The 20,229-nt window shown below is 42.7% G+C and overlaps 1 protein-coding gene across 1 annotated transcript in view; it reads right to left on the reverse strand.

Moving 5' to 3' along the window:
* Positions 1–2,460: 2,460 nt before the first annotated feature.
* Positions 2,461–20,229, reverse strand: part of nrn1la (neuritin 1-like a) — a 110,154-nt gene continuing 92,385 nt past the window's right edge. The window contains exon 3 of the mRNA XM_061772695.1: positions 2,461–4,331. Within this exon, the coding sequence (XP_061628679.1) occupies positions 4,055–4,331 (277 nt within the window). The 3' untranslated portion in view covers positions 2,461–4,054. The remainder of the gene's footprint in view (positions 4,332–20,229) is intronic.

Genomic DNA, 20,229 nt, shown 5'->3' on the forward strand with positions numbered 1-20,229 from the left:
GCCATCCATAATAATCCCCGTGATTTTATTCCACTGTAATTTTATGTCATCTACGGCAGAAGAAACAGAAGCAAATAAATCTTTCCCTCTTGTTTGGTCCTTAAGGCTCTGGAGGTCAATAGTTCTTCACACACGTTCATTTCACTGTCCAATTCTCTCAAAAAAATCAGTAACTGAGCGGTGTCGGATGCATCCGTGCTTTCGTCACAGGCTAACGAAAAAAATTCACTCCACTCCTTTTGCGTCCAACTGTCTCTTAATATCAGAAGAAACTTCTTCGATCCTTCGTGACACAGTGCTACGAGCCAGGCAAACATTGGCAAACTGTTGCTTTTTCTCAGGACAAATGTTCTCCACCATTTTCATCACACAGTCTTTAATAAATTCACCCTCAGTAAAAGGTTTGCAGTCCTTGGCATTCAGCATTGCCACCTCATAGCTTGCCTTTGTTGCATTTTCATTCAACTCATTGGCTCTTGTGAAAAAGTGTTGCTGTGCCGTTAAACCAGCTTCCAGTTGCTTCAATTTTTCACTGCGTTCGTTTGCAGTTAGCTTGTCATAATTAGCATTTTTTCATCTGGTAGTGCCTCTTTATATTGAACTCCTTGAACATAGCCACAGTCTCTTGGCAAATTAGGCAGATGCAGTTGTTTCTAAATTCAGTGAAAAAATATTCAGACTTCCATTTGTCCTGGAAACGGCGGCCCTCGCTATCAACTTTCCTTTTCTTACTTCCAGTTGCCATTTTAGAAATGTGCAAAAAACATATCATGCACAAGACGGCACCGCGACAGCTCAGCCACAAGTTTACTGCCATCCTGTGGTGAAATATAAAATTGCGTGTGTATTTTGTACTGCCGGGCCACATATTATGACAGAGGCTTCGGGCCAGTGGAAATATGAACACGGGCCGGATTTGGCCCGGGGGCCGGACTTTGGGCATTTCTGCCTTAGAGGGTTCGTTTCATGCTTTTACAGATTGCCGTACACTGGTTTAAAGTCAGAGAGTTTTGATTTATTTTCGGTAAAAACAGAAAAATTAACCTAAAACCGTCTGTTAAACATTCTGTGTTAGACAACTAGATTCAGTGTGTGCTTCTGAACTGAGAACAAAAGTGTTTGTTTTCCGAGCGGACTCATCCCTTCTCCCCCATCTGACTCTAATGTGACAATATTTCTGATCCCCAGCCAGACAGAAGCAACTGTTCCCAGCAGCCAGTTAGAATAACAAACATTTCAGCCTCTTGCAGGCTCAAACTACACTTCCCGGAGCATGAAATACACTTGGCCTTTGATCAGGCTGCAGTGCTGTCAGAAGCATATATTGGTCCCATAATGTAAGGCTACAGTGTAGGATGCCAAAGAGGATCCCTGGAGTATTCCAGACCTGGGCAAGAACCAATTAAAAAAACAGCTCAAGCACACTCTCACTTCACAGTGACTTGAGCCCTAAAAGTTGTTGTATGTTGTAACTGTTGTACAGGAAACTGCTGTGTCATCCCAGCAAATAATCAATAGCTGTTCACCTAATACTCCCTGTTGCATAATTTAAACAAAGAAATGTGTAAATGTTCTTGCAAACTCGTCCAGGAAGGTCCACGAGAAATTATTCATTCTATATATATATATATGATCTGCCTCACAGTTCTGAGGACCGGGGTTCAAATCCTGGCCCCGCCTGTGTGGAGTTTGCCGTGCCTGCGTGGGTTTTCTCCGGGTACTCCGGTCTCCTCCCACATCCCAAAAACATGCGTGGTAGGTTAATTGAAGACTCTAAATTGCCCGTAGGTGTGAATGTGAGTGCGAATGGTTGTTTGTTCCCATGTGCCCTGTGATTGGCTGGCGACCAGTTCAGGGTGTACCCCGTCTCTCACCCGATGATAGCCGGGATAGGCTCCAGCACACCCGTGACCCTGGTGAAGATAAGCGGTAAAGAAAATGGATGGATGGATGGATGGATGGATACTCCTCTTACACACAAGCCTATATACATAAACTCCTACTGTGATACATGGGATTAATATTTCATAGATGCATGGGCAGCAACTTGGCCTAGTGGTTAGAAACCTCTGCCTGGCAATTCTAAGGTTCAGGTTTCTAATCTCAGCTATAGCTTTGCTGTGTGGACTTTGCGTGTTCTTCCCATGCTTGCCTGGGTTCTCTCCACTTAGTCTGGCTTCCTCCCATCCATCCATCCATTTTCTGAACCACTTATCCTCACGAGGGAGCCTAGCCCAGCTGACTCTAGGCGAAAGGCGCCGTACACCCTGAACTGGTCGCCAGCTAATCCCAGGGCACATATAAACAAACAACCATTCGCATTAACACCTACGGGCCATTTAGAGTCTTCAATTAACCTACCATGCATGTTTTTGGAATGTAGGAGGAAACCAGAGTACTCTAAAACAACCCATACAGGCACGGGGAGAACATTCAAACTCCACACAGGCGAGGCTGGATTTGAACCCGGGTCCTCAGAACTGTGAGGCAGATGTGCTCACCAGTTGTACACCGTGCCACCTGGCCTCCTCCCACATCCCAAAATCATACCTGTTAGGCTCACCTTTTGTGAGTCTATAGCTGCACCTGAATTGTGAAAATCTACTGTACATACATTCAGTACATGCATTGGTCGCTGTTAATGTGGTAATTGCCTTTCATGCAGCTGCTCTTAGTGTATGCTCAAGTCCCCACCAATGCCCCAGTCATACTCCCCCAGTTACCATTGGTTTAATCAGACTCCCTTAAATCAGCTGGGAAAGGCTCCATCTATAATGTGACTCTGAACAAGCTAAACAGTATAGAAAACAGATGAATACACATCTAGTGGTTGTGCATCAATTGTGTTAACCATTTTATGATATTACATTTGGAGAAACAAAATAAAAGCAAATACTATTTTGTCTGTTTTGTGAAAACTTGCCCCTTGGATTTGCATTGTAAATAATGACAGTGGCTGGGGTCAGTGAAGGTCATGTGGTTTCCCTGACTTCTTTTCGGGAAGCGTGGGTTCATTTCTAATTCAGTAACAATGTGGTTTTGAGTGTGACTCATTGTCTGTCTCTATATTGTCCATTAGATTGACTGGCAACCAGTCTAGGGTGTCCTCTGCCTTTCACCCAAAGTGAGCTAGGATAGCCAACCCTGACCAGGAAAAAAATAAACTATTGAAAATGGCTAATGATTGTGGGAATATTGCTTCATAATGTTATTCAGATTAAATAAAGCACCAATTGATCCGTTGTCACTTGTTCTCATTAGGATTGTGGGTCATCTAAAAATAATCCAAGATGATTTTGGGAGAGGGGGGCACACCCTGGACTGATCACCAGCACAGGGCACATTAATTCAAACTAACATCCACACCTTAAGACAATTTAAAGTCATCAATGAACCTAACATGCTTGTCTTTGAAACGTGGCGAGGAAGCCGAATCTTCAAACTGAGGCAAATGTGCTAATCACTACTGCTCTGTGCTATCAATTGGATAAATCTTATAGCGCTCATCTCCACCTCATCTGTAGTAGATAAGGGCTGATCATGAAGGAAAAGAGCATTGCAGTTAAACCAAGGTACAGTATATCATGCTTTTTGTACTTGATATTGAAACATGCACCTTAAAGTCAAGATAAGCTGTACACGCTACACACTGTGAAAATCCTTGGAGTTAGTCTTGAAAAATGTTCTTTTAAAAGCCAGTAACATAAAGGCAAAAGTCTTGTTGTCTGCTGTTTTGGATGAACCTGAACAGGACATTGGATATGGGCCCTTGCGCTGTCCTTTTTGGCCAGCTCTTGTTACAAGCTTGTACTTTATGTGACAAATGAAAGACAGATAGTTGATACATGGCTTTTCTTTTTTTTGTCTTAACTATGTACAAGTCTCAGCTAACGCCAGTTTAAATCAGTAAGAAATAGAATTATGGAAATTCAGAAAGAAAGCATGCATTCCTCTCTTCTGGTGTTTAGGAAAAGGCGGACAGTGAGGAAGGTTGGAGGTGAAAATGCACAAAATTCATATTTGCACAAGTCCCATTGTGTTTAGGCAGTTCTGTTCAAAACAGCAGCAACAGAGGAGACAGAAGCATGGTAAAGTAGTAGGAAGCTGCCAAACGACTGACTCGCCCTCTTAGAGACTCTTGGTTGAGCTCTCCTTGGATGTGGGACCCTGAGGTTAATGTGTGACTGTTGCGGTTGGAGCACATGTCGTAGAGGTTTCCTGAAAACTGCATCTTCTTGGATTCTTGGCGGAGAGACTCCCAGACGGTCGCTGCTTCCTCTGGACAGCCGGCCATCGCCACATTGGCGCAGTCATGAAAGTCATCCCATGATCTGAGGAGAAAAAGAAGAACATGGAAGAATTGGTTTGAAAGAATTACCATAATGCGTCTCATATGTCATGTGTTTGATGGGATGAAGGAAAGCAATTCATACACTCAGTTAGGGATTTGGCCAAATTTTGTATGAAGTTGGTCAAAACACATGAGATTTTAGAAGATAACACTGGGCATTCTTAGGCAAATTTTCACTTCTTTTTTGCCTCTCATTGAAAAATCCAGGCCCATTCAAAGAAGTGAATGTGTTGTCTGTAAGTTGAGGCAAAGCGTTTAGAAAATCGCCAGTAGCCCCCTACCCACCCTTGAGGACTTGCACACTGACAAAACTAAGACAAGAGCATCAAAAATCCTCTTGGACCCTCCACATCCTGGTCACCACCTCTCCCAGCTCCTTCCCTCAGGTAGGCGCTATCGAACATCCATCCATCCATCCATTTTCAACACCGCTTATCCTGGTTAGGCACTGGAGCCTATCCCAGCTGACTACGGGCGAAAGGCGGACTACATCCTGAACTGGTCACCAGTCAGTCGCAGGGCACATATAGACACGGACAACCATTCACACTCACTTTCACACCGTCACTGAGTGGGAACTGAATCCACGAGTGTACCACTGCACCATCAGTGACCTCCGCTATCGAACAATCCAAAATAAAACAAGCAGACATTCCAACAGCTTATTCCCTCTTCTTCCTAAACTGTTAACTTACATTTCCATTGGAACATGCTGCCAATTTTGTCTTGAGATTGTTGTCACATCTCTGTCGGGACACTTCTACATTGTTAGTCTCATTGTTAGACTCACTGTAGTAGTCTTGTCATTCAGCACTATTTGCATATCTGTTGTTGACCAATACTTGAGAACTATCTCCACCATTTGCACCATTGTCACTGTTCCAGATGATTGCACTACTAGACAAATTCCTTGTGTTTTTTTTTTTACATACTGGGCAAATAAAGATGATTCTGATTAATTGATTTTACATTATGCTGTATAACTTTTTTTGGGCACAAAAATCAAGAGTATTAAGAATTGACATGCATAACGCGCTACTGCAACACGAATCAGCTTCACATCATGCCTTTGTGGGTGCGCTTTAAAGTTAGTGGAAAAAGTGTTTTTACTGTTTTACTATTAAGGTGATTCATTTCTTTTTAAATTTTGTTTTGATATTTGATTTTTTTTTAATCCAGTAGATTGCTAATACAATAAATATTTTTGGTGGCATCAATTTGACCCAACATGGATTACTTGTAATAATGCAAAATCCAAGTGATCAGTCCAGGGTGTACCCATTCAACTGGGATAGGCTCTAGCTCCCCTTTGATGCTAAACAATATAAACCGTGTGGAAAATAGATGGATGGATATCAGATGGGCTCTGTACTGCCTGAGTCAAGAGGATGAAAGAAGGGAATCTTGTCCCGCATTTCTATTTCAGTTCAAGACTTTGATGTGTCTTTTGAAGATATTGTAAATGTATGTATCTGCTCTGGAGATTGAATTTAATGAACTATTTTTTACCATAAATAATAACGATTGTTCAAAATATAAAATGATGATACCGCTTTTGTAATGGAATTCCAAACATTGTCCAGGTACACCTACTGACATGGCCAAAACAACTTTGCTTTTTAAAAAAAAAAAAAAGTTATAAATGTCTTTGTTAGATAAATTCTATTTTTTTAGAAACATGATTGTTGCTCACCATTGATTTTGCACATATTGTGGATAAATTGATATATAACTCATAGTTTTAGTCAACAACTTTCTTTTGGGGGATCTGGTGCACATCAACCTAAATAGCAAGATGAGCCCATATCTAAAAAAAAAAAAAAAAACATAGATGGACAACAACGACAAAAACAAGAAAACAGTTTGGTGATTGAGATTCCCCTCACTAAAATTGACTTCTCTCTACAGACGCAACGCAGCGTTGGAGCTGGAGTTGATGTCCTGGAAGCTCATAATGCAGACACATAAACACAAATGTCAGAACACCCCTCCCATTTTTTGTACATAGTTTATGATACCTATTCATGGGACAACACTGTAGAAATCATACTTTACTACAATGTAGTCAAAGTACAGCTTGTATAACAGTGTAAATTAACTGTACCCTCAAAATAACTCAACCCATAGCCATTTATATCTAAACAGCTGGCAACAAAGTGAGTATACCCCTATGTGAAAATGAGGTACCATATTGAACTTCCAGTCACCAGGATGAAAGAGTGTGACAGCAGAGACACCACATTTAACACACTTGACACCATTGATGCCAGTAACGCGTTACAAAGTAGCGCTCCAAATGTCACCGTTTTGAGTAACGAGCAAAGTAATGCGTTTCCTGGGTAAGTAGTCAGACTACAGTTACTTCTCCAAAACAACAATAGTTACTTTTGAGTCATCAATTCTTCTCACCAAGTACTAGTTTACAGCTGTTGATTTGTACAATGAGCAGTCCAATTGGTCAAAAATAAATAAATACCGATCACACAGACCACTCATTATTCAATTTACTCAACGAAGCGATTGGGAGTGACGGTACAGTACCATAAAAGCGCAAAGAAATGCACAATTTCACTGTTGGCACACTATTTTTGTTATCTTCCTTAGTAAAAAGTGTATTTGATTGTTGTTGCTTTTTTATTTCCACATTAAGAATACAGTTTTACGGTCATGTTAAGCGCACAATACATTGTAAGTTAATTATTCATACCAAAATGCGCGGTCATAAATTGTCATACAATAAGGATTGACTCACGGAATGACATACAATACTTCAATAATATTTACAATGAAAAGTGACAACTTTCGATCGTCTGTAGTCCGGACTGTGAGCTGGTTTAACCCGCTGCATAAGTTGCTGATTAAATGTGGCTTCAACTACACTAATATTTAAGTTATTGGTTCACGTTGATGACATCATTCTGTAACTTGTGTGGCGTATATAACCAAGTAATGGGTTCGGTTGAGATAATGCTTTTTTTGTACTGTGGATAAGTTATATTCCTGCCACTTGGCACCTGCTGAAAGTAACTAAAAATGTACTTTTTTCTAACTTAGTTAATTTTGTAAGTAAAGTAATCAGTAAAGTAACTGTTTATCAGTTTGTTTATCAGTTTATTTTTGAAAGGGGACAATGCAATTTCATAAAACACATGAAGTACACATGGTTAAAAAAGCCAGAATTAGCCAGAAGGCTAGTTTTCATCTGTAGTCCCCTGGCCATGATGTAAAAAAGCAGTAAAATACATCTACAAGACAATATAATACAGGATACATAATCAAAGACTTACTATACTATTAAGAGAGAATAAAACCACAAATCATTTGATCATAACAAAAAAAAAAACATCATAACATACTTGTCTTTTAGTGTTGGCAGCTATAGGTGTTAACTAGCCACATTTTTAGTTTTTTTGTGAAGGCCTTGTATGTTCTAAGCAGTTTAACCTCCTCAGGTACCGAGTTCCACTCACCAGCGCTCCTCACTGACCAGGCTGACTTACTGAAAGTGCTCCTGCGCAGAGGAATGAGACAGTCACCTCTGACAGAGCCTCGAGTGACACGCTCAGAGCTGTTTCTTTGGCTGATGAACTCAGCCAGAGGAGCTGGGGTCAAATCATGCAGTACTTTATAAATCAAATTTAAATCTGAAAATATGTGAAGACTGTCCCAGTTTAAAAGACTAAGTTACTTTTAAGCTCGAGTAATCAGTAAAGTAACTAAGTTACTTTTTCAAGGTAACTGTGGCAACACTGCCTGACACCTTGTAACACTAATGAGTCACATGACACTGGGGAGGGAAAATGGCCAATTTGGCCCCATTTGAAAATTTTTACTTAGGGCGTATTCCCTTTGGTTACCAGCATTTTAGACATTAATGGTTGTGTGTTCTGTTATTTAGCGGAGACAGTAAATTTACACACAAAAAAGACTACACACGGCCACACAAACTACACAAACAAGACAACAACACTGACTACTTTATGTTGTAGCAAAGTCTGATTTCCTCAGTCTTGTCCCATGAAAAGATGTATACAATATTTACAAAATGTGAGGTATGTACTGACGTTTGTGAGATAATGTAGCTGGAACTAAAGTAGATAAAGTAGATGTAACATCAGAGCACGTCCACCTATCGGTTAAACACAGCCAACAGGGGCCCAAACACATAACTGCTTAATTGTAGACACACAAATCAGGTCTAAGCACTACAAAAATGCAACAGGTGAGTTCACATGTCTTCAACCAAAATGGAGTCAGAAGAAGAAGAGTGAGGGTGAGAGTGGGAATCCACATAGGAGAAGGAAGACCTGAAGCAGGAGGAGACCAAAGAAGAAGAGGACCAAATTGATAAAATGAAATTCACACAACTGGTTGACCATGTCGTGTACCACAGACTGACGCTGAGGGAGGCTGGACTAAGAGTTCAGCCAAATCTTAGCAGAGTTACAGTGGCATCTGTCATTAGGACATTTCAAAGAGGAAAACAGGTAAAATAATAATAATAATAATAATAATAATCCATCCATTTTCAACACCGCTTATCCTGGCTAAGGTTGCCGGGCGCTAGAGCCTATCCCAGCTGACTTCGGGCGAAAGGCGGACTACACCCTGAACTGGTCGCCAGTCAGTCGCAGGGCACAAATAATAATAATAATAATAATAATAATTAATAATAGGCGGCACGGTGAACAACTGGTTAGCACAGGTGCCTCACAGTTCTGAGGACCCGGGTTCAAATCCAGCCTCGCCTGTGTGGAGTTTGCATGTTCTTCCCGTGTCTCCGTGGGTTTTCTACGGGCACTCTGGTTTCCTCCCACATCCCAAAAAATTGCATGGTAGGTTAATTGGCAACTCTAAATTGCCCGTAGGTGTGAATGTGAGTGCAAATGGTTGTTTGTCTATGTGTGCCCTGGGATAGGCTGGCGACCAGTTCAGGGTGTACCCTCCCTGTCGCCCAAAGATAGCTGAGATAGGCTCCAGCACGCCCGCAACCCTAGTGAGGATAAGCGGTACGGAAGATAAATGAAAGAATGAAGAAAAATCTTTATTTATAGGCTCCAGAGGGTGCATATGAAAAGCAACAATTCGAAAGTATATTGAGGTCAAAAAGGAGAACAGAGAGTGGAAAATCTCTCAAAGCGATCTATTGTTATTTTATTAGTATTAGTTTTTATTTAAATAACCTTCAAGCAAGATCTCGAGAGCTCAGTCTGACTACAAATGGCCGTTAATGCATCCTAACACAATGTTGGCTATCTGTTCCCACAGGAGAAACTGTGAGAGTGATGACAAGGCCATGAGAGGGAGGTAGGAGTGAGAGAGAGAGAGAGAGAGAGAGAGAGAGAGAGAGAAAGAGAGAGAGAGAGAGTGAAAGAGAGAGAGAGAAAGAGGTTCTGAGGAAGCAGATGGTTCTGATATAAAAAAAAAAACTCAAAATAGGCAAAAAAGAAAAAAAAGAGGCATTTAAAAACCTTCCATGGAGATTAGTGCCAATGAAAATCACATTTTAAGATCATTAACATGACAAAGTGATGTTGTTCACTTGGTACAACACAAATAAGGAACAAATTAAGCAGTCAGTAGTGTAATTAGGCATTTACCGTACTGGTTTCATACATTACTTATTTGAGGTAGAGATATAAGTTGTATTGTGATTATAGTTGCATATAGTTTCAGAGATTTAATTGAATGGATTGTCTTGTGGGCGGCACGGTGGTTGACTGGTTAGCACATCTGCCTCACAGACCGGGGTTCAAATCCCAGCCTTGCCTGTGTGGAGTTTGCATGTTCTCCCCATGCCTGCGTGGGTTTTCTCCGCATACTCTGGTTTCCTCCCACATCCCAAAAACATGCATGGTAGGTTGATTGAAAACTCTAAATTGCCCGTAGATGTGAATGTGAGTGTGAATGGTTGTTTGTTTATGTGTGCCCTGCGATTGGCTGGCGACCAGTTCAGGGTGTACCCCTCCTCTCGCCCGAAGATAGCTGCCATAGGCTCCAGCACGCCCGCGAACCGAGTGAGGATAAGTGGAACAGAAAATGGATGGATGGATGGATGGATGGATTGTGTTGTTGAATATTTGGGGGCTAATGCACACACTGTCATTACTGATACCAAAGCAACTTTTTAAACTTTTTCACTTTCAAAGAGCTTTTTAATTTACATCCCAAATACAGTGGATTGCAAAATAAGTCATTATTTTTCATACTCCTTGAGCTTTTCCACATTTTGTCACATTTCCACCACAAACGTAAATAATGTATTTTATTGGGATTTCATGCAATTGACCAACACAATTTTTTTTCAAATACAAAGCTGAAAAATGTGGCGTGCAAAACCATACACCCCAAATAATATGCCCTTATATCCCCAAACAAATCCACCGCAACCAGTTGTCACGTATAGAGTGCCCGTAGTTGGCAATGGTATAGAACTACACAGCATCATGGCATAATGGTGACTTTATATATACAACAATTTATGAATAGATTTTTTTCAGGTTTTTTCTAAATTTTGCTTCGTTTCACAAACTATGTTTCAATTCACGAAGAGTTCCAGCGTCTGCGCAGTTGTGCTTTCTCTCACACACCATATACTGTAAACATTGTTTGCTCCATTAAAAATGGTAGCTGTTGGAACAATGCAAATCTTCCTTTTTTCAGGAGTGTCTTACACACAGAACATCATAAACGACTGTTACTAGACACATTTAGCACCAGAATGTTTCAAAATGTTAAGGATATATTGTAATGAAAGTGTAAATGCAATAATGGCTCTCTGTGACAGATGTTATTAGCTGTCAAATTAAATGCTTCCACAGAGCTACTGATATTCTCAAATTACTGCATTAATATATTGTATTAGACGCAGCGTATTTCAAATTTTAATGACCCAATGCAATTTTGATCAGCACACATCAATCAGACTAGGTTAGGCAGAAATGTACCCTTAAGTTTTCAAAATGAAGTGAATGTGGGAGATATGTTCTAAAGTGCACTGCAAAATTTGGAGTGTTAAAATTTCAGGGTTAAATTTGTGGGAGGTGATTTTAATAATGTAATGTAATAATGTAAGTGTTGATTTAACTCTGAACCAGTGATTGCCATATAAATTCTGGGCAACTGTTGATTTCAACTGAGGGTGTTAAATTTGCGTTTTTAAATTTCCAGTGTGGAGTTTTAACTGGGAGAACACCAAGAATTAAATTAAAAAGTTCAAATCATCATAATATCATCGAAAAGCAATGAGGTTGTTCGAATAAAACCACCCTGACTGAATAATTTCAAACTTATCTTTGTAAAGGAAAATTATTTCAACACAGTGCTTGTTTTGGATCTCACTTGGATTGTGCAGGTGCTACATTAGGTTGCGTGTATAAGAATAAAACGTTTCACTTTTCACATGTCATATTTGGGGACTTATTTCTCATCTCACACACACAGACACGTAGGCACGTGTGCATACACAAATTTGGAATAGGTCCAGGACTTAAACATTGCAGCAGTCTGCCACTGGTTCAGGGAGGATCGTTGTCTCCTTGCTATGGGAGGAGCAGCAGATGGAGGTGTTAAGTATAAATGTGTATTTTATTTTTATTTTTATTTTTTTGCATTAGCCCATTTTGTATGTTTTTTCCATCAGTGTGTGTGCGTGTGTGTGTGCGTGTGTGTGTGTGTGTGTGTGTGTCTGTGTGTGTGTGTTAGCTTGAAGTCACAGGTGGTGCGCAAACAGCAGAATCACTGTGAGGACACTTAACAGACAAGCAGCTGGTTCCAACAAGACTAAAACCTCAAGAGAGTTCTGCTCTACTGCTGCTAACATCCAACTCCTGTCATTCTAAAACTTCTAAACCCCTCTTCTGAGCTTTGTTCTTGCAGTTATTTTCCTCGACTGGAAGAAATACTGTGACCTGAAAGGTGTTTCGGTAATTTAATCAACAGCACTATTTGAGATACTAAGTTCTAGATACTTATTTGTATCAGTAGATTTGAGTAATTAATATAAAACTGTACTGTAGGTTGTCACCATCCTCAGCAGCTAGTGGTGGAAATATATGGTTGGTTAGCATCTCCAGGTAACTTTTACTAGTTGTGCTCGACCATACTGTTATAATTGTACCCACACAGAGCTTTATCTATTAAAACATTTTAGTCAGCAGTTTAAACAGGGTGTCAATACACATGATTAAATCAGTGTTTAATGGTTCATAATTAAATTCTCTGTTTTATTCTCTATTGCCATTACAGTGGACAAGTAACCTTTAAGCTATATTATAAGATATATAATTTTGCCTTGTTGTCACACAGCAACTGTTTTTCATCAGTGCCTCTCCCGTTCTTTCTTCCGCACAGCAAAAGGTCACTGTTTAATTCTATTGTGCATCCTTAGCCCCTAATATTTCCTTTTCACCCCTCCTGATCTGTAGCCACCAAGAGAGATTACAACTGCACAATAGCTATTGTGAAGATGAGGAATAAAAGCAGTGCTGCACTCCTGGGATGCCTTTGACAATGGTGCAGCCTTGGCCTACATGCAAATTGCACTTTCTTAGTAAGTGTAAATTTACTGTAGCTTAAACAGTCTGTGTTTTCATTAGGTGCCTCTGTCTGTGACATAAAACACATAAACATGTCATCAGAAAGAAGGAGGAAGGATGGAAAAGTGTAGTAGAGGTGGAATTGGAAGCGAGAACAAGTAAGTAGAAGAGAGTGAAACTGCTCAGAGAGAAAGAAAATGTATGGTAGGAACATTAGGAAGACAGCTTGGGGGAAAGTGTGTATGTGACAAGTGGGTTTTGTGAGTGTTTTAACACCTCTGTCATTACATTAGGCCCACTCCCGCTAAAGTGGCTGGCTTTCAGGATAAGTGCTGTAATTGGTACCTCAAGGAATAGAACCAACTGAACAATAGTGAAGGGGTGCTATATGGGTGGGCTGTAGGGTCACGGTAACACACAAATACTCTCTAAAATTAGGCTTTTGAAGATATCTTTTCTTGTTGGGAAGCAGTGTGAATCATTCCCTTAATAACAATTTGCACCACATGATACAGATTGAACAACTGAAGATCTTCCTGTTGGTTTGAACCCCTGCTCCTTTTTGTTCTTGTGTTGGCTGCCTTAGGAAGAAAGATAACTAATTACATGTAATGTAATTTAATTATAAAATGTATGTAATTGTAATCTATTACATTATTGGGAGACAATTAGTAATTAAATTACAATTGTTTTTGTAAATTTCCACAATTTTAGTCAGATTTGAAAAAACAGCTGCAAAATCTAGATTTTTTTTTCCTTATCACTTTCTCCTTCTGGAGCTGACACTTGTGATTGGTTCTCTCTGTTCATGTGCCATTCTGCCTCAGTCTCAAACATGACATATTTTTCCCAAATCTGATCTCAAAGCTGCCCTGCAATTGGCTGGCGACCAGTTCAGGCTGTACCCCGCCTCTCACCCGAAGATAGCTGGGATAGGCTCCAGCACGCCCGCGACCCTAGTGAGGATAAAGCGGTACAGAAAATGGATGGATGGATGATCTCAAAGCACCACCTTGTGGTGCAATCTGTTAGTTTATCTGATATTTTGAAAAGGTTAGACCAGCTAAGACTCGTAATGTATAGTTAAACCTTTGAACACATAAAAAAACATTGACTTTTGAACAGTTTCATCTTTATAATTTTGGACTTTTTTATGGAACAATCACTTATCTGGGTTGTCATATGAAACGATATTAGCTGAATTGTGCACATTTGTCATTAGGTAAACATGATAACATGATTTCCACATGTTGTACACTTATACACTGTATGTACAGTATATGTATTCATATGTAGTATAATGTAACAAACACATTATTTTATTATTTATTTACATTTCATCATGTTTTGTTACCAGATTATTATTTGTGTAAAGAATACATATGTGGTTAATTCCAAAATAATAATCGATGGTTTTCATACACTTTTTGTTTGAGGAAACACCCAAGGGTCCTGATGATACATCCATCCATCCATCCATTTTCTACCGCTTATCCGGGTCGGGTCGCTGGGGCAGTAGCTTTAGCAGGGACGCCCAGACTTCCCTCTCCACAGCCACTTCATCCAGCTCTTCCGGGGGGATCCCGAGGCGTTCCCAGGCCAGCCGAAGGACGTAGTCTCTCCAGCGTGTCCTGGGTCGTCCCCGGGGTCTCCTCCCGGTGGGACGTGCCCGGAACACCTCACCAGGGAGGCGTCCAGGAGGCATCCGAATCAGATGCCCCAGCCACCTCATCTGGCTCCTCTCAATGCGGAGGAGAAGCGGCTCTACTCTGAGATCCTCCCGGATGGCCGAGCTTCTCACCCTATCTCTAAGGGAGAGCCCGGACACCCTGCGGAGGAAACTCATTTCGGCCGCTTGTATCCGGGATCTTGTTCTTTCGGTCACGACCCACAGCTCGTGACCATAGGTGAGGGTAGGAACGTACATCGACCGGTAAATCGAGAGCTTCGCCTATCGGCTTAGCTCCTTCAGGATCTCATCCGCGACCTGGAGAGGGCATGCCACCCTTTTCCGACTGAGGACCATGGTCTCAGATTTGGAGGTGCTGATTCTCATCCCAGCCGCTTCACACTCGGCTGCGAACTGCTCCAGTGAGAGTTGGAGCTCACGGCTTGATGAAGCCAACAGAACCACATCATAAGCAAAAAGCAGAGATGCAATACTGAGGCCACCAAACCGGACCCCCTCTACGCCTCGGCTGCGCCTAGAAATTCTGTCCATAAAAAGTTATGAACAGAATCGGCGACAAAGGGCAGCCTTGGCGGAGTCCAACCCTCACCGGGAACGAGTCCGACTTACTGCCGGATATGCGGATCAAACTCTGACTCCGGTCGTACAGGGACCGAACAGCCCGTATCAGGGGGTTCTGTACCCCATACTCCCGAAGCACCCTCCACAGGACTCCCCGAGGGAAACGGTCGAACGCCTTCTCCAAGTCCACAAAACACATGTAGACCGGTAGGCGAACTCCCATGCACCCTCGAGGACCCTGCCGAGGGTGTAGAGCTGGTCCACTGTTCCACGGCCAGGACGAAAACCACACTGCTCCTCCTGAATCTAAGATTCAACTTCCCGACGGACCCTCCTCTCCAGCACCCCTGAATAGACCTTACCAGGGAGGCTGAGCAGTGTGATCCCCCTGTAGTTGGAACACACCCTCCGGTCCCCCTTCTTAAAAAGGGGGACCACCACCCCAGTCTGCCAATCCAGAGGCACTGTCCCCGATGTCCACGCGATGTTGCAGAGGGGTGTCAACCAGGACAGCCCCACAACATCCAGAGCCTTTAGGAACTCCGGGCGAATCTCATCCACCCCCGGGGCCCTGCCACCGAGGAGCTTTTTAACTACCTCAGTGACCTCAAACCCAGAGATAGGAGAGCCCGCGTCAGAGAACCCAGACTCTGCTTCCTAATGGGAAGGCGTGTCGGTGCAATTGAGGAGGTCTTCGAAGTATTCTCCCCACCGACTCACAACGTCCCGAGTCGAGGTCAGCAGCGCCCCATCCCCACTATACACAGTGTTGGTGGTGCACTGCTTTCCTCTCCTGAGACGTCGTGGTGGACCAGAATTTCCTCGAAGCCGTCCTGAAGTCTTTCTCCATGGCCTCACCGAACTCCTCCCATGCCCGAGTTTTTGCTTCAGCGACCACCAGAGCTGCATTCTGCTTGGCCAGCCGGTACCCATCAGCTGCTTCAGGAGTCCCACAGACCAAAAAGGCCCGATAGGACTCCTTCTTCAGCTTGACTGCATCCCTCACTGTTGGTGTCCGCCAACGGGTTCGGGGATTGCTGCCACAACAGGCACCGACCACCTTACGGCTACAGCTCCGGTCGGCCGCCTCAGCAATGGAGGCGCGGAACATGGTCCACTCGGACTTGATGGTCCACTCCGCCTCCCCCGGAACATGAGCAAAGTTCTGTCGGAGGTGGGAGTTGAAACTCCTTCTGACAGGGGATTCTGCCAGACGGTCCCAGCAGACCTTCACAATACGTTTGGGCCTGCCACGTCGGACCGGCATCTTCCCCCACCACCAGGTGGTGATCAGTTGACAGCTCCGCCCCTCACTTCACCCGAGTGTCCAAGACATGCGGCCGCAAGTCCGATGACACGACCACAAAGTCAATCATCGAACTGCGACCTAGGGTGTCCTGGTGCCAAGTGCACGTGTGGACACCCTTATGCTTGAACATGGTGTTCGTTATGGACAATCCGTGACGAGCACAGAAGTCCAATAACAGAAAAGCCGGGGATCGGATCGCCAAGGTCCCCGCCTTCGGCCACCGCCCAGCTCACACAGCACCCGACACATATGGCCCCTCCCACAGGTGGTGAGCCCATGGGAAGGGGGACCCATGTTACCCTTTCGGGCTGTGCCCAGCCGGGCCCCATGGGTGCAGGCCCGGCCACCAGGGGCTCTCGCCTTCGAGCCCCACCACCAGGCCTGGCTCCAGTGGGGGGCCCCGGTGACCCGCGTCCGGGCAAGGGAAAACGAAGTCCATTGTTTGTCGTCATCATTAGGGTCTTTGAGCCGTGCTTTGTCTGGTCCCTCACCTAGGACCTGTTTGTCATGGGTGACCCTGCCAGGGGCATAAAGCCCCAGACAACTTAGCTCCTAGGATCACTGGGACACACAAACCCCTCCACCACGACAAGGTGACGGCTCAAGGAGGGGCCTGATGATACATTCATTCCAAATTAGGGAAATGTAATCAAATATACAATAATCAAATGTAATTAATTATCCATACATCCATCCATTTTCTGTACCGCTTATCCTCACTAGGGTCGTGGGTGTGCTGGCGCCTAGCTCAGCTGACTTCGGGCGAGAGGCGGTGTAAACGCTAAACTGGTCGCCAGCCAATCGCAGGGCAAATATACTGTAGACAAACAACTATTCACACTCATATTCACACCCACAGATCATTTAGAGTCTTCAAATAGCCTACCGTGCATGACTTTGGAATGTGGGAGGAAACCAGAGCACCCAAAGACAACCCACGCAGGCACGGGGGAGAACATGCAAACTCCACAGACGGGAGGCCAGGTTTGAACCCCGGACCTCAGAACTGCGAGGCAGATGTGCTAACCGGTCATTCACCGTACCGTCTAATTAATTTTCTTACGTTGATAAAGTAATGGAAATAATTACACTATCATTACATTTTGAACAGGGTAACTTGTAAATGTAAACTACATTTCCAAAGTAATTTTCCAGTAAAGTAAATAAGGCGCATCAACATTGTAGCCTCTGAAGTCAAATGACCCTAAAGTCGTACAATTTGGAAGTCTACCACAATTATCAAGAAAATTATGCCTTCCTAGTTGGACAAAACTTTGGCGTCATCACAGAAGACCTGAGCATATCGCCATCAGCAAGCATCAAATGAATCGTTCTGAGTGTATTTTCTTTTGCAAGACATTATCCAAAAAAAAACTTTCAACTCTCCGTTTCTGTGCGTCTTGGCCTTGTAGCTTTGTGGGTGAGCTGTCCCAAGTTTTTAACGCTTATGTTACACAGGATGGGCAGATGCATCCAATTTCCACGCAGTGGTGAAAAATTCAATCAAACAAAACATGGCATTTACAGTAAGTGGTTGCTGGCTTCCCAGACCGTTTGATTTTCTGTAACTCAGTCTTTACCTTCCAGTTCAACTTCCATTTCTTTCACTTCAAACTTCATTTTGTACTTGCGGTGTTCTCACAAATGTTCCATGAGGAAAACCATCAGCACTTCCTAAAGAGCAAAACTGGCTTTTAAATACGGCAGTCTTCAACAGTTTTACACCTGTTGCCATTTGTTAGAGTGAGTGACGACCCAATTTGGCGCCCGCTATTTGGGATCTTAGTAAATCAGCCCAAGATTGTTTTATTGGTTTAACGTTTTATATGGATGTGTGTGAGGCACTGCTGCGATGTGAACCATCTTTTTACCGTTGTATGACAGTTAACAATAATAAAATACTGTGTCTGTACAGTTAATAAAGGTTTCATAATGGCCTGACCCAAGACAAGATTATTTCGAGCTTTGAAAGCATTTCGTAACAGATTGTGGTCAACTTTGGAGGTTCCAAAGTGCAGTATGTACTGTAAATGCAGCCCTAAATTGTAATAGCAAGCGGTGAGACAATGTGTTACAACGTACAGCCACTAACAAGATTATTCTGAGGTTGTTTGGATTCAAAGACGACGCCTTTTGAGTTGGCGGCTTGCTACAAGAGCTCCGCTAACTTTCCTCTTTAATTTGTACTTTTCCAACCGTTTTTGCTATTAAATGTTCCATGTACGCAGTGTAGACCCATTGTGGACTGTTTTTGATGTTTTTCGCCATGACATTCACTGGAGGAGAGTATCAGCGCTTGTTATTTTTCAACTTCACGCAGCGATTTCTGTGACTGAGAGTGGAAAAAGTTGGCGCTTTTGGATTGTTGCTACCTAACTGGGATGGTACCTCATTGCACCTCATTGGGCTGCATTTTTGCAATCAGTCCTGTTTTTGTTTTTGTTGAGTGAAAAATGGTGGTGCTGATGGACTTTCTGTGATTGGCCGGCGACCAGTTCAGGGTGTACCCCATCTCTCGCCCATAGTCAGCTGGGATAGGCTCCAGCACGCATGTGACCCTCGTGAGGATAAGCCGTACGGAAAATGGATGGATGAATGGATGATGGACTGTCTGCGGTACAGCTCTGAAGAGCGGGTCCACTTTGGTCGGACGAGTGTGTCTCGGAGGAGATGAGGAATGAGAGTCAGTGCTAGCAATTTCAGTGAAGCTACAGAAATTACTGGATGGGACAAGAAAATTGTAACTGATGTTTCTGTCTATGTGTTGCTCGCCAGAGGACAAACTTTCAGCTGTTAGAAAACTGCAACTTGCTTTCAAACTCAAGTTATAGTGAACGTGAGTGATGTCATGCAGGCTGTGATCGCGACATCTTCTCAAAGAACATTTCAGATTTCCTCTTTCTCATCTCTGACAGCTTTAATTAAAGAACATGTGCATCAAGAAGGAATAAAACTCTGCACCTCCTGTAAGTGACGTGCCAGTGAAAAGGGAGCTATGGTGCATTTTGATTGGAGAGGAAGATTTTTCTGGTCATTTGTGATTGTAGTGTATTATGTTTTGTGTACAGTATATGTTATGTGTTTTGTTTGGTGTACAGTTTGTGTATATCACATTATAAAGTCTGTTGTACTTGTATATGTACAATATACATTTGTACTTGCTTTCATTTCGCCTTGTTTTACTCTGCAGTCTGCACAGAACTCAGCATTTCAAAAGAGAATCTGCTCTCAATTGCCTTACCTGAATAAATAAAGGTTAAATAACTAAAAAAAATGTTACCAAAACATTGGTGAGGGCCATCTACACATTCAAGTCTTCTTGCTGAGAATGTGGCCCATTCCAACAAAAATACCACATGCTTTCATCATCGGTTGGACTTCTTTTTAAGAGTTATACAAGCAAACTGAAGGACATACAGTATACGCATAGTTATAGTTCGTGTATGCCGAGTAATCTTGAAAAAAAGAATACCTAACCTGGCAGATTAAGTGTGCTTGATTGTAAACCCTCCATCATTATGTATTGCAAGGAGTGCAACTCCTAGTCCCTGCTGTTCAACAGTCGGCTTCATACTACAGACAATTTTGACTGTGCCATCCACTGAGATGATTCCATTCAATTCCTTTAGCGCTGTACAATTTTTATTTGACAGAAACACTGCACTTAAATCAATGATCCTTTTCCAAGACTCTCAGCCTGTAGATCTTTACCTTAGTCGGTAGCATGTCTTCAGAAGATGGATACAAGAGGTATGTATAAATAGAAGTGCGAGGAACGACC

This window comes from Phyllopteryx taeniolatus, chromosome 5, assembly GCF_024500385.1.
Source record: "Phyllopteryx taeniolatus isolate TA_2022b chromosome 5, UOR_Ptae_1.2, whole genome shotgun sequence".
NCBI lineage: Eukaryota > Metazoa > Chordata > Actinopteri > Syngnathiformes > Syngnathidae > Phyllopteryx > Phyllopteryx taeniolatus.